Raw genomic sequence first — 13228 nt, forward strand, 5'->3', positions numbered from 1 at the left:
TGGCTATTCATCTTCTTTTTTTTTTTGTTCTGGCTTATGAGTTATAACTCACTGTCCTTGAAATACATGCAATGTGAAGTTCAATGGGTCATAAGAAAACCAAGTTCGGGCATGAGATTATAAAAGGAAAGTCATAAGTCCTGAAAAGAAATTTTATTTTTCTCTATAAACTTGGAAGAATTTTTTTTTTTTTTTTAACTCTCAAAGAACTCACGTAATGAGAGTGAGGTAAAGTAATTTGAAGTTGGGATGGCCATGAGATTTTTAATATGGGTTGGTGGCTTAGTAACGAAAGCGTGCCCCCGGTTCCACATCATAGACTTTTCTTGCTGGGTAGTTAGTATAAAATTATTGAAGGTTGCAAATTGAAATTGTCCATGGAGGAAATATAAATATATATATATAGGTGCCTTCAAGGTCAGAATTATACACATGATCATTTTTCTACTAAAAGTTCAAAACTGGGTTTTATCCAAATAAATATATTTTAGCCATATATATATATATATACACACACTCACATACACTGTATACAACGTATATTTCATGCAAACTTGAAGTTTGCATTCCCTATACCTGTTACAAAGACTATATTTAAATTTTATTTTATTTTTTTTATATGTATATGAATCTATATTAGAAAATTGGAGGCGGCCTTTTATGTATGCTTCTTTGTTCTCCAATCTTATTCATCACAAAATTCGAATTTGAGACTTTTTTTTTTTTTATAAAGTTGTTAGGTTTTAACTATTTAAATGTCATTTTGAAGTCATTTTTCATAATGCCAAAGACTTCTCAACTCTTGTTTTAACCTTTTTCAGTTTTCTAAGCAAAATGGACATGGGAAATGGGAATGCCAGAAATAGGTATCCGCCATAAGTTTTCTACAATTTTCATAAACCCAAGGTGCCTTGTCCAATAATTGAAGAATTTGAAAGGATTGGGAGGGGATTGACTAACTTACTTCAGCAGCTGAATGAAAGCTGGTCAGTGATCAGACTCTTCAAGCGAAAGAAATTCCAGATAAGAGTGCAAAAGCAGGTAACCAAATGTCATTGATGATAATTCTATTTCTATCTAATTTTCTTGTAAAAAATTCATCAAGTTGATAATCTGACCAAGTGAGAAGGAGACCTAGAAGATGATCAAATCCTGACAACTGAAGTCTACTCTCCAACAATGCTTTAATACCTGAGAGCCATTGTAATTTGAGCTTTCTTTATCTTGATGTAAAACATGAAGAAATTAACTCCGTTAACCAGTTGAAAGATTCAGAAGACATTTTGAAAAGTCAGTTGGCTAGAAAAACAATTATAGGACAAAAAACAATAAAGGGCATAATCTATTTTCTTACTTTTAACACAAAGCCTGCATGAAATACTTGATTCACTGCACTTTAATTAATTAAATAGGTGGTTCAACCAGTTATGATTAAGACATCATTAGTAGGTACGTAGGCCAAAAATCATTTTATATATATAAAAACAAACAGATTAAACTGGCTTAACTCCCATGTACCAATAATAATTTTATAATCTATTCTCTAATTGGATTCTATATATAAGGAAAACATTTTTTTTTCATATTTACTTCATTTGCACGCATGTAAAATTTTATATTAAATTCTGAACTTTTTTAAAAAATTAAGATAGATGAAAATTACAATTGAAGATTAGGATACAATAGTTACAAATTGGGATTAATCCCAAAAAATAGATAGAATTAATTACGAAAATAAATCTTATTTATTTGATTATATGTAGGTCAAACTTAACTATTGCGATCAAATACGATTAGAATAACATACTGACTTAAAAAAAAAAAAATCAGGTATTCAGCACGAGACATGTTGACAGTGTTACACGTACGTATCAACGCCTTAAATAAATAAAAGTTTAGTCATAAAACACAGACTTAACTATAGTGACGTTTCTAAAACGGTGCCTAAAAGTGGAGAAACTAAAACCTTGTCAAAACCAACAAAACAATCCAATTCCAATGCGGTAGATAGCCCATTCCACCGTATAAAACACGTGTTAACACATGTCGTGTACCGACAGTAGCCTAGCCGCTTGATGATTGACTTTTCATGCTGTAATTTGATTGGTGGTCAAACAACAAGAAGAAATATTGAAGATGGGGTCCACTGAGGGAAGGGCACGTGCTTTTATTTAATATTTTATAATTAAATGCATCGGACGGCTGTGATCATTGGACGTGGATACTAAAGTTACTGGTGACAAAAAGTTTTTTATCAATGGAAGATTCTGGACGTAGATTTGGCTGTGCGCCGAGTTTTGGATGATCCGGTTTAGCCTGCTTGTTTTACCGCTGATGTAACAATTCAAAATACGATGATATAATATAAAAATAATATAAATAAAAAATATAAAAATAATATAATTTAAAATTTTAAAAAAATTATAAATAAATTTAATAAAATTAAATTTTTATATTTTATATTAATATAAATTATAATATATAATATTTATATAAAATATAATATATAAAATATTTTATATGATACAATATTATAAATTATCATATTTACTTTGTGGTTGGATGATGGCGTCAACTTTCCATTTCAATGTTGCAGTGGAAAGGAGTGAGATTTTGTTACCGTCAAGCAATCATCTGTTATAGACAATGCCTTTAGATTGAAGGCTTTTCAAAAAAAATTTCTCCATTTTATGATTTATCCAAAAATCTGTTCCTGTTAGCTGAATTTGCAATATAAAAAGCATATTAAAAATGATAAATTTTAGGCAACTGAAAAGAAAAAACAGGATGATATATAATGGTTAGTTTAGAATTTGGAAGAAGGAGAGGAAAAACAGGTAATTAAACGATCAATGATGGCTGACTTTTATTACCCATTTGAAGTACGTAGATCAACTTATGAAAAAGGTGTAAATTTTGAAAATTTTACAATGGTATAAGAAGATTTTTTCATAATTAAATGTTTATTTTCTTTGTTTTTATAAAAATAAAATTTTTAATTAAAAATATTAATGATTAATTTCTAATTATTAAAATTAAAAATTCAACGTAATACCACTATATCATATAATTAAACTTTTTTACTAGAAACATATCAGCCAAAAAAATACAAATAATAGTATCTCTTTTGATCATTACTTGTAGTAGTATTTTTTACCATTTTTGGAATTTTACTTCACAAATGGAATCTTTGACATTTAGGTAATTTTCTTTCATAATGAAACTATTTAACATTATGGCTCAGTTTGATACTAAAATTAACAAATGATGAGATTAACGTGATGAGATTTATAATAATAAAATTACAAAGATGAAAGCTTCTTATTAAATGTTGGCAAAAATAAATGCTAAAAAATATTATTAAGTAACTAGAACGAAAATAAAAAACTATGATAATCAAAACACTCATAATTTATTAAATCATTGGTAGAAGTAATTTGATTATATGAATATTATTATGTAAATTTTATTTTTTTGTAACATTAATTGTGATTGAAAATATTAAAATTATATGTAATTTTTATACTTTACATTTCAATTTTATTAAAATTTGGGTTTGGAGTAAATTAGAAATTTAATAATTTAATGAGAGATACAAGATAGTATTCATGAGTAAAGGTTAAGAGTCTTTTGGTGGTAGGGTGAGAGAAATTTATATTGCATTATAATTATATTGTATGATTGATTGAGTTCAATCATAAAATGATATCACGATATTTAAAAAATTTTTATTACATTATCAAAGGATAATACTTTTATTTCTCTATTAAAAGATAATAAGATTTTATTTGATATGAAAAATGAAAAGAGTAAATGATAGAAAACTTGTTAATCAAATCATTAAACTATAAAATAAAAAAGTAGTTATAAATTTTAACATTAAGCTAACAAAAATTTCATGCTCTAACCCTTTTCATTTTTTCAATAAAGAGTAAGTGATAAACTTTGGCGTGGGCTTTATTCTAAAGAGCCTGTCACTTGGGTTAAAGTCCATGCGAAAGCCGAAACTCACGAATCGTAACAGATTTAAGGGCAAGGCCCAACAATAATTAAATATTATCTGAAAATCCATAATAATTGAAGGTCCCGATATGAAAGGCGGTTAAAATCCTTACCTCTATTCTAATTTCTAACAGCGAAGTTTATACAAAGCTGCGAGAGCGTCAGCTAGGGTTTCCTTGGAAAATGATTTACGACGTCAATTCTCCTCTCTTCCGCTCATTCCTCAGCCAGAAGGGAGGCTCCTCCGACAAGAGGTTCTCTCTCTCTCTCTCGTTATCTTTCAATGTGATTAACGTGAATGGTTATATTCATTGGGATTGAATAAGTATGAAACGGTGATGGGTTTTTTGATTTTATGGTTGTTGCAAAAACAAAAAAAAAGGTTAAAGCTCTATTAGCTATTTTAATGGCGGCGTTGGTCAAAGGGGAAATTTTATCAAGTGCTTCCTTTTGACTCCAGCTGAAACTTGACAAGGATAATTTATACTAAATGTTTATTTCAATTATTTAAAAATATGTTTTCCAGCTATTTGGCAGCGGATTAGAATGAAAGCTTTTCGAAAGATTGTGATTGTGAGCGGCATGAATCTGATGTTTAGGGCAAGATGGCTTGCCTCTAGTTTGTTGAAATATGTGGTTCTATTTGCACAGCGTTTAGCTAGCTGGTTTATTGTGTGATTGATTTTATCTGAAATTAGGAGGATTTGCTTGATAATCTTTTAAATGCTTCTGACAATTATGGTTCCTGAAACTGGTGCTTCTAATTATATGACCTTTAACTTCTATTCATTACTGGACACTATGCAATAACCAGCAGCAGCTTACAACTTCGGAAACTTTTATTGCTCTCTCGCTCTCTCTGTGACACTCACTGAAGCATGTTTTCTGGCGAGTTCTTTTTAACCGACAACACTGAATTATTTCTTTCACGTGGTTGTGTTCACAATTCTAAGGAAAGATCTGTTTCTGTTTGCTAGTTTAGCTTGCTATACTGTTTTAAGTGCTTATTTCTTCTCTCATGTTTTTTGCCTTATTATATAAGTGATGATTATGTGGTGGTTTTCTTATGCATCATTTTACAATCTGCGACTTTGGATTTTACCTTGACTCGCTGAAATCTTATTGTAAGAGAAGGTTTTGTTATGATGACATACTTTTAATGTGTGGATGTAACTGCTGCTTGACCTTTCAGGAAAATGGAGGAGCAGAAGCCTAAGGAACAGAAACCCAAAGCAAGTGAGAATAAGCCAGTTATGACAGAGTAGTAGGAGCCTTTGGTTTAATATTTAGTATGCTTTAGGATGGGAGAGGGTATCAAATGTTTTAAAATGCTAGGATAACTGTTATGAGAACTCTAATATGTTGTGGATGTGTCAAAATGCAATGATAATGTTTTTCTGGTTTGAGGTGGAATGAACTTTTTCTTATCTGTTTTTTCAGAATGTTATTTCAATTTGTGGTGGAATATTCATTGATATATCTGCAATGAGGAAATTAATTCTATCAAGAAATTTCAGGTTTTAGGCTTGAGTGGGCTTTAGGATTGGCAACGGAGAGACGCATCTGCCTTGCGATGTTGGCATACTTTCATAAATTGTGTCGCACATGGATTTTATGCGAAATGCTTACATGCATACGGTTTTAGATTCTTATGCCATCACAAACTCAGTTCGAGTTAGGTTAGGGGTTGATATCTCAATTGCTATGTCTCTTCAGAGTTTGCTTGGATTCTGTGTTCCGAACAATGTCCTGGAAGCCAACAAGGTTAGTATAAAGTGTCATTAGTTCAACTATGAACTATTATCTATATAGCTAGTACGAAAATTCTTGAATTCCTTAAAAACCTTTTTTTGCTGGTACTAGTATCTAATAACTATGAGCTTAAGAAAAGTTTTGATTTTATCCTTGTTGAAATTTAATTAGTATTTTCCCGTAGTTTCGATCTGTCTTAATAGTACATAAATAGTAAAATTTTAAAGAAAGTTGTACTTTCTCTTTATGATAGTAAAAATAGAAACAATGCTTGGTGAAATTGTTTTTAGGGCAGACGAATGGTCTAGAGATGGTGAGAAATCTGATTAGATTGTTATCTTTGACTCCGACGAAATGAGAAAAGAAAATTGTTAAAATCTTTTTTTGCTAAGCCATCTTTCTTTTTCACCAACGCTTAGGGACAGCGAATGTTTTATAATGAACAATGAAAGATTTTTGTAGTCAAACATGGGCAAAGGAAGCGTGTGAAAAGAATCACATTAACATTAGCATCCTCTGAGAGAGAGAGGGTAGAACCAAACAACGACAACTACTGACATTTAGGTCTTTTAAAGGATGCAAAGCTGAGCTGAGAAGCAAAGGGGTGCATGCATGGCGTTGCACTTGATTGCCCATGAATGCCTGCCTTTACCATGTGCACCCAATCCAAGCTCCCAACCTCCATCACCTTCGATCACCCCTTTTGTCTCCTCCCAGCTAATTGTAATATTGACTCCAAGAATTCTTATCCTATCTTATACATAAAAGATGGAACTTTGGGTTTGAATATTATTACACATTTCATTAAATTATATTTAAAAATTTTATCAAATTATTGTAATAATTAAATAAATATTTCCTAACATTCTAATTTCATTTGTAAATTTTAAATAAAATTCAATGATGGTGCATAAATAATAATTTTCATTGAAATTTAGTTTATCTTAAATAATATATAAAAATGTATTTAAATTTAGAGTAAAATATATAATTAAACTCCTAATTACATGTTTGTTTTTAAAATGGACACTTTAACTATTAATTTTTTTTAGTTTAATTATTTAATTTGAGTAGGTATTTTTTTACCTCAATCATAATCATTAATAGTGTGCTGAAAGGGCACGATCATGTGTCATATGGTACTATCATATTATTTGACATATCACGTGAAATATTGATGGCTGATGTAAATAATAATATGATAGTGTCACGTTAACATATCATTAAAAATTAATGGTTGAATGATAAAAAAATTTTTTTACTTAAATTTAAGTGATGAAATCAAAAAAATTAATAATTAAATGATCATTTTAAAAACATAACCACCATAACAGAGCGACTAAGATATATATTTTACCCTTAAATTTATACATTGTCATGAATTAACTATTTTTCACAATGTAGAATAATAGTAATCCTTACTAATTTATTATAGATTAAATTAAATTTTCTCCTGCATTAATCCATCTCGTTGGACTGCCGTTTTTTTTTTTTTTAATAAAAGCAAATTGCTCCACTACTTGTCCACTCATTAAATTAGAGTTAATTCTCATATAATGAAGTGTCCCCGTCACTTAATTTGGAGTTAATCTTCAACTCAAAGCTACTGTGTATTTTCACTCTCTGTTAGGTTGCAAAATCGTGTGGGGTAGTGATTAATGGAGTTAGTTGGTTAGATGAAATTATATTCATGTGGGTTTCTAAGATTGCATTAAAAACTTTCATGAGATTAGATTTAGAAGCAATTTCAAAATGGTATAAGATAAACCAAATAGAGTTTTGAGTGTCCATAATTAGAGATGTTAATAGGTAAGGTAGAGCATTTCATATTTCCATTTCAAGATTTTTAAATGACACCTATCCTCATACTCAATAGATATTTTAAATTTATTCTTATTTCTGTGAATATTTAATGAGTATAAGTAATCTCTGTATCCATAATTTTTTTTAAAAAATAAAAAATAAAATTTATTTTTTTAATTTTTATCTTGTATGTTTAAGTAATTTTTTTATAAATATATATTTTCAATAAAAATATATTAATTTTTATTAATCTAAAATAATAAAATTATATTATTTAATAAAAAATTTATGTAATAAATATATATAGGATACAGTTACGGGACATATATTATATTATTCTAACTCAATTTTTATACTCAATAAAAATTTAAAATCTTATCCATCTTTATCCCAATATCTATTTTTATCAAAATAAAAAATAAAAAATTTCATTGAATATGAATAAAATTTATATTTCTACTCATAATTTTCGATCACCCTTTAAAAGACGGGATATTAGTTTTTCATTGACGTTTTGTTTCTCTGATCAGAAAGATGAAACCATTTTTGCCAAAGATTTGAGCAGGAAAACAGGGAGAGAACAGAATTAGCGAAGTTAAACCCGAGAAGAATTAATAAAATTTGTGACTTTGGTTACATTGTTGATACGGTGTTGACCATCTTTGATCTATAAATTCCGGGTTGGTTTATGCTGCTGAATTTGTGAAAATAGTTCTAATCTGGCCTTTTAATGAGGAGTCCTGTTAAGGTTTTCAGTGGAGGAGGTTGTTTCTGTCAATGGTTTTGTCATGTTCCAATTTCATCATTTCAGACAGGTAATGTACAGACAATTACTCATAATTTCTCATTAAAAAATGTCCTTCTGTCAATTGTTTGATGAAATCATTATTCATTGTTTGGATAGGGCAGATTAAAATATAATATCTGTTTTATCTTTTTAGTAAGATTGTCAAACGAATTACTGTACTATTATTTCTGGAAGGAAAAAATGGGAAACAATACTCTTGAATTTTCCTTAAACATATATTAATAACAGCTAGTGGAGCTTTTCTTTTCCAAAAAAAAAAAAAAAAAAAAGGCGCCTTGCTTTATGCTTAAAGAGTCAAATTTGTCTTCATCTGATATTATAAAAATCAAGTGTAAATTTCATGTGCAGGTGACAGTGTGCATATGTTGCTTGCTAATAACCTTAAGGAATTTGGTTCGTGTCTTTTATATATATATATGAAACAAAATTTTTCTCAAAAGAATATTCAATAACTTCGTTATTTGTCTCTTGGACTACGACTATGATTTAAACTTGAGATCTTTAATTTTAAAATTGACGTTAATATCACCTGATTAGCAGTTCATTGATAGTATTCTTTGTAATTTGATAAAATTTATCCTTCCATATTAAAATCAATTTGAGGTAAAAAGTGACAAAAACATGAACCAATGTTCATATATGTATATATATCTGATGAACAAATCTGCTGGTATAAAAGAGTTGTGATATTTCATTGTTAAGAAAGCCAAATTAAATTTTTTCTGGCCTCCTGTAACTAACCATTAATCTATTTTATTAGTGTTCATCTTCAAACGTCCCTTGCTGGTTATAAACTCGAAACCATAGCTGAATAGAAGAAAAAAATAATAATAAAGTTGGTGGTTATGGACGTGGGACAGGACATGAGAAAGTTTCCAAAGTGGCTTTTATTTCTTGTCAAATGTTAGTTAATCTCTACTCTCTACTCTCTCTCTCTCTCTCTCTCTCTCTCTCCTCAGTCTCTTCCCTTTATTCACGCCGCTCTCTCCTCAGTCTTCTTTCCCTCCGCTGCTAGGCTGTTCCCATCCATCAGCATCTGCTAGTTCTCTGTTTTTTGCTTCACCAAAAGATGTCTGAATTTTCTTTGGCTTCAACAACTGCCAAGAATAAAACTCACTTGTCAAGTCTTTTGCTCTCTGACTTTATGCTCTTTTGTTCTTTCGTTCTCTCTCATCCTCTCTATTTCTCTTACTTCATCTTCTTCTCTCCTTACCTATTCAAGATTTTCTCTTTTCTTTCACCCCTCTTTGCCACCACTACTCTTTTGCTTCTTGCCTTTTTCACTCTTACTCCCAGCTTTGTCAGCACAGCTGGCTCGTGCCACCTCGAATTACCAGAATCCAAGGTAAGTTTCCTACTTACTACCTACCAAACACTTGTTGAAACATTAAGGTCTAAAGTTGACGATGAAAGTGATGGCTTCGGATACTTGGAACAGCTTGAAGCGTATAAGATCGTGTTTGAAACGTCAACTACTCTTGAAATTACAGAAACCCCCGTTGAAGTTTTGGAGATGCAGGAGGCCAAAGAAGATTGCTTGCAAGCGGTTGAACTTGAAGCTTCCACTGACAAGGGTGTAGATGTACCTGAAACATTTATGAGTGGTACTTTAGATGAAAAATCAGCGGAGATTACGCGTCCGGGAACTAATCAGGTAAAGGCAGTAGTGAAGATCTTTGAAGACTTCTTGCAAGAAAAGGAGGGGGTCGGAGCTTTGTCGTCTAAAAAGAGAGAAAAAGAAGTCAAGTCACTAAGCGTTGAGTCCAATAAAGGTGAGGAACAAAAAGAAGAAGGATTCATGAGAAGTGGATCCAAGGCAATGAGAAATAAAATAAGTGATCCTAAAATGAGTGTTGATAATGGCGGGGAGCAGCATGCTGCCAAAGCAATGGTGAATTCCCAAAGAGTGATCAGAGCTAATTGGAGTACGGAAAACGATGGAGATAAAGGTGAGGAACAAAAAGAAGAAGAATTCATGGGAAGTGGAATCAAGGCAATGGGGAATAAAATAAGTGATCCTAAAGTGAGTGCTGATAATGGCAGGGAGCAGCATGCTGCCAAAGCAATGGTGAATTCCCAAAGAGTGATCAGAGCTAATTGGAGTACGGAAAACGATGGAGATAATTACAATTCCAAAGTTACAGACAACTACCAAACAATGGGATCAAATCCAGGGAATTTCGGGTCAATGAGCAAAGTAAAGGAGTGGAAGAGGACATTGGCATGCAAGCTTTTCGAGGAGAGACACAATGTGGATGGAGGTGAAGGGATGGATTTGCTTTGGGAGACATATGAAACTGATTCCAACAAGGTACAACTGAAAAACAGCTCAAAAAAAGGAAAGAAAGGTGGCAACGAGTACTACTACGATCATGATGAGGATGACTATGAGGAAGACTCGGATGGACACTTGTGCTGTTTACAGGCTCTTAAGTTCTCATCTGGGAAGATGAATCTGGGAATGGGAAGGTCTAATCTTGTTAAAATCTCCAAGGTCCTGAAAGGGATTGGATGGTTGCACCATGTTAGCAGCAGGCATGGCAAGAAAAGGTACAAATGAATTTTGATTTTCCTTTTATTAACTTATGATTGATGATGAGAATAGTGGATATGTGTATTTCTCAAAAATCACAAGCAAATATGTTCTTGGTTCCACTTGACATGCAACTCTTTTTTCTTTTTCTTTTTCTTTTTCCCCCCTTATATGGGGTTGATAAGTGAGACAAACAATTGCCTATTGTGTTTCTTTTTAAGTGTGGAGTGGTGCAATAGATTTTTAGTTTTTACAAATAGCAATAATAATGGTGTATTACATCAAAAAGCCTAGAGAGGTGCTTTATCATTATCCATAAAATCATTGATCCCCTAAAGCAAACCTGTTTTTCTGAATATTGGTTTTAGGGCCCTTCAATTTATGTCACATATAGCATAATAGAAATCTATATGATAAGAGACAGCCAAATGGAAGTTTCACCTAATATCCATCAAGTGATATTTTTCATTTGTTAAGGATTCCCTGCTGGACCACCCAAGGCAGGGCGACAGTTGCCATCTTTCACTCTTTGATAAATAACTTAACTGGTACTTACAAATCTGCTATTGATAGAAAATTTGCAGCTTAAAATTTGATTTCTATCTACTCTCTTATTTTACTAGTAATTTAAGAAGGGTATAATTCATTTCTGAAGATTGAAGTTATCCTGAATAATTAGGATCTCAGATCAGATTTCTTTCAGCAATCATCTACCAATTTTTGGGCCCTTGAGTTATATGAGGCCATATGTGGCCTGGAGTGATTATTTGCTAAGCAAGCAAATTGGGTTGCTACTTGCTGGCGATGGCCATGGAGCATTAAATGCAATCTTACTCCAGATTGCAGTGCTCAGCTCAGTTATGCTTGAAAAAAAGAAAAAGAAAAAGAAAAGAAAAACATATTTCTACCCAACAACAGCTTTTTAAAGAAATGGAATCCATAGAATTGACTCATTGGGTATTTGAATCAAGAAGCAAGAATTGATTTGATGACAAAGAAGACTTAAGAGTTTCATGGAAACGTCAACATCCAAATAGCTGAAATCTTGTGCTCAAGAAGCATTAGTAGTATATAATATTGAAAGAATGATAACGTAGATTTCATCTGGAGTCTATCAGATTCACTTGTTTGTACATCCCGTCTCCTCTTAGAACAAAGATTTTGTTTCAGTTTAACAAAGATATGGCAGTTCTTCCTATGGAGTTCTGTCCTCATTGTTGGTTTCAAAATGAATTGGTACCCTTCCTGATACTTCAACTAATGATGATCAACATGAAACTAGCAACCCAGCCTCAAGCTGTCGTTTATCTTGAATTATCTGACAAGAACCTTGTGCTTCAACTTAACATGGCATGGTTTCCAGGGAGATGAATGATGGTGATGGCAGGGCAGAGTGGTCGTTAAAATTCTCATGGGCTTCAAAACAAAAAAGCACCATTCCTTTGGTCATGTGTACCAAGATGCACCGATTTGTTTTCTAGTTGGTTCTGGAGCCCAAAGAACTTAGAAAATCCAATGATCAGATCAATGCGCACGTTTCGTATATGCGTCATGGCAAATGGAATTGGTTGCTGCACCTTATTGAAGGATAATGCAAAAAGGGCTGGTAAAACTTTCGACATTTGCTCTATGTAGAAAGACCAAATTCCTTAAAACACGTAAAACAACTCACATTTTCTCCATCAGATTGTTGAAAGAAAGAAAAGAAGTATGTCTTCGATGAAATAGGCCAGTGGAACTCGAAGATGCTAAGATGTTCCATATATAATTTTGAATGAAATTCACAATGATTTATAAATCTTAACGTTTAATATAGCAAGAAGCAATCCTTGTAAGTTGTACGTACCACATTGAGGCGTTGCTTCCGGTTCATTCCATCCATATCCCGCCCAATGATGTACTTTCTCTGATTGCCCTTGCACTTGCCACGGCTCAAATTTAGATTACGCTTGATATATAAAGTAATTGATAGGATAGAATGTTAATTATTTTATATTTTATTTAGTTTGTATTTAAAAAAATGATATGATTATAAAAAATATTAATTATTTTTTTAATATAAAATAATTTAATTTTTAAAAAATAAAAAATATTTTTAATTTATAAAATTGAACATATATTTTTATTATAAATTTAAAAATTACAATGATAATTTAAGTTATATAAATTTTTAATAAAAAAATTATTTTATTTTAATTTTTAAACACATCAAATATAAAATAAAATATTATTTATTTATTTTGATTATATTTATTATATTATATTATTTTATCTTATCATAATTATACACTTAACGTATCCTTAATATTGGAGATTGTAGCTGCTAAGCC

The 13228-nt window shown here is 31.2% G+C and overlaps 2 protein-coding genes across 3 annotated transcripts; both read left to right on the plus strand.

Moving 5' to 3' along the window:
• The first annotated feature begins 4093 nt into the window (after positions 1 to 4093).
• On the plus strand, positions 4094 to 5415 carry LOC111314421 (wound-induced basic protein-like). The gene is made up of 2 exons (XM_022915769.2): positions 4094 to 4256; positions 5195 to 5415. Exons 1-2 carry the CDS (start codon positions 4186 to 4188, stop codon positions 5265 to 5267), a joined length of 144 nt encoding a protein of 47 aa, XP_022771504.1. The 5' UTR covers positions 4094 to 4185; the 3' UTR covers positions 5268 to 5415.
• A 104-nt stretch (positions 5416 to 5519) lies between these two features.
• On the plus strand, positions 5520 to 11020 carry LOC111313482 (uncharacterized). Of its 2 annotated transcripts, XM_022914169.2 has the most exons (4): positions 5520 to 5766; positions 8088 to 8372; positions 9126 to 9710; positions 9804 to 11020. In XM_022914169.2, exons 3-4 carry the CDS (start codon positions 9435 to 9437, stop codon positions 10923 to 10925), a joined length of 1398 nt encoding a protein of 465 aa, XP_022769904.2. In that variant the 5' UTR covers positions 5520 to 5766; positions 8088 to 8372; positions 9126 to 9434; the 3' UTR covers positions 10926 to 11020. The 2 variants fall into 2 exon arrangements, with proteins under 2 accessions (XP_022769904.2, XP_089608741.1); XM_089752615.1 differs by having other exon boundaries at positions 9126 to 11020.
• The last annotated feature ends 2208 nt before the right edge of the window (positions 11021 to 13228 follow it).

This window comes from Durio zibethinus, chromosome 23, assembly GCF_047325235.1.
Source record: "Durio zibethinus cultivar Kanyao isolate XHJ-2024 chromosome 23, ASM4732523v1, whole genome shotgun sequence".
Classification (NCBI taxonomy): domain Eukaryota; kingdom Viridiplantae; phylum Streptophyta; class Magnoliopsida; order Malvales; family Malvaceae; genus Durio; species Durio zibethinus.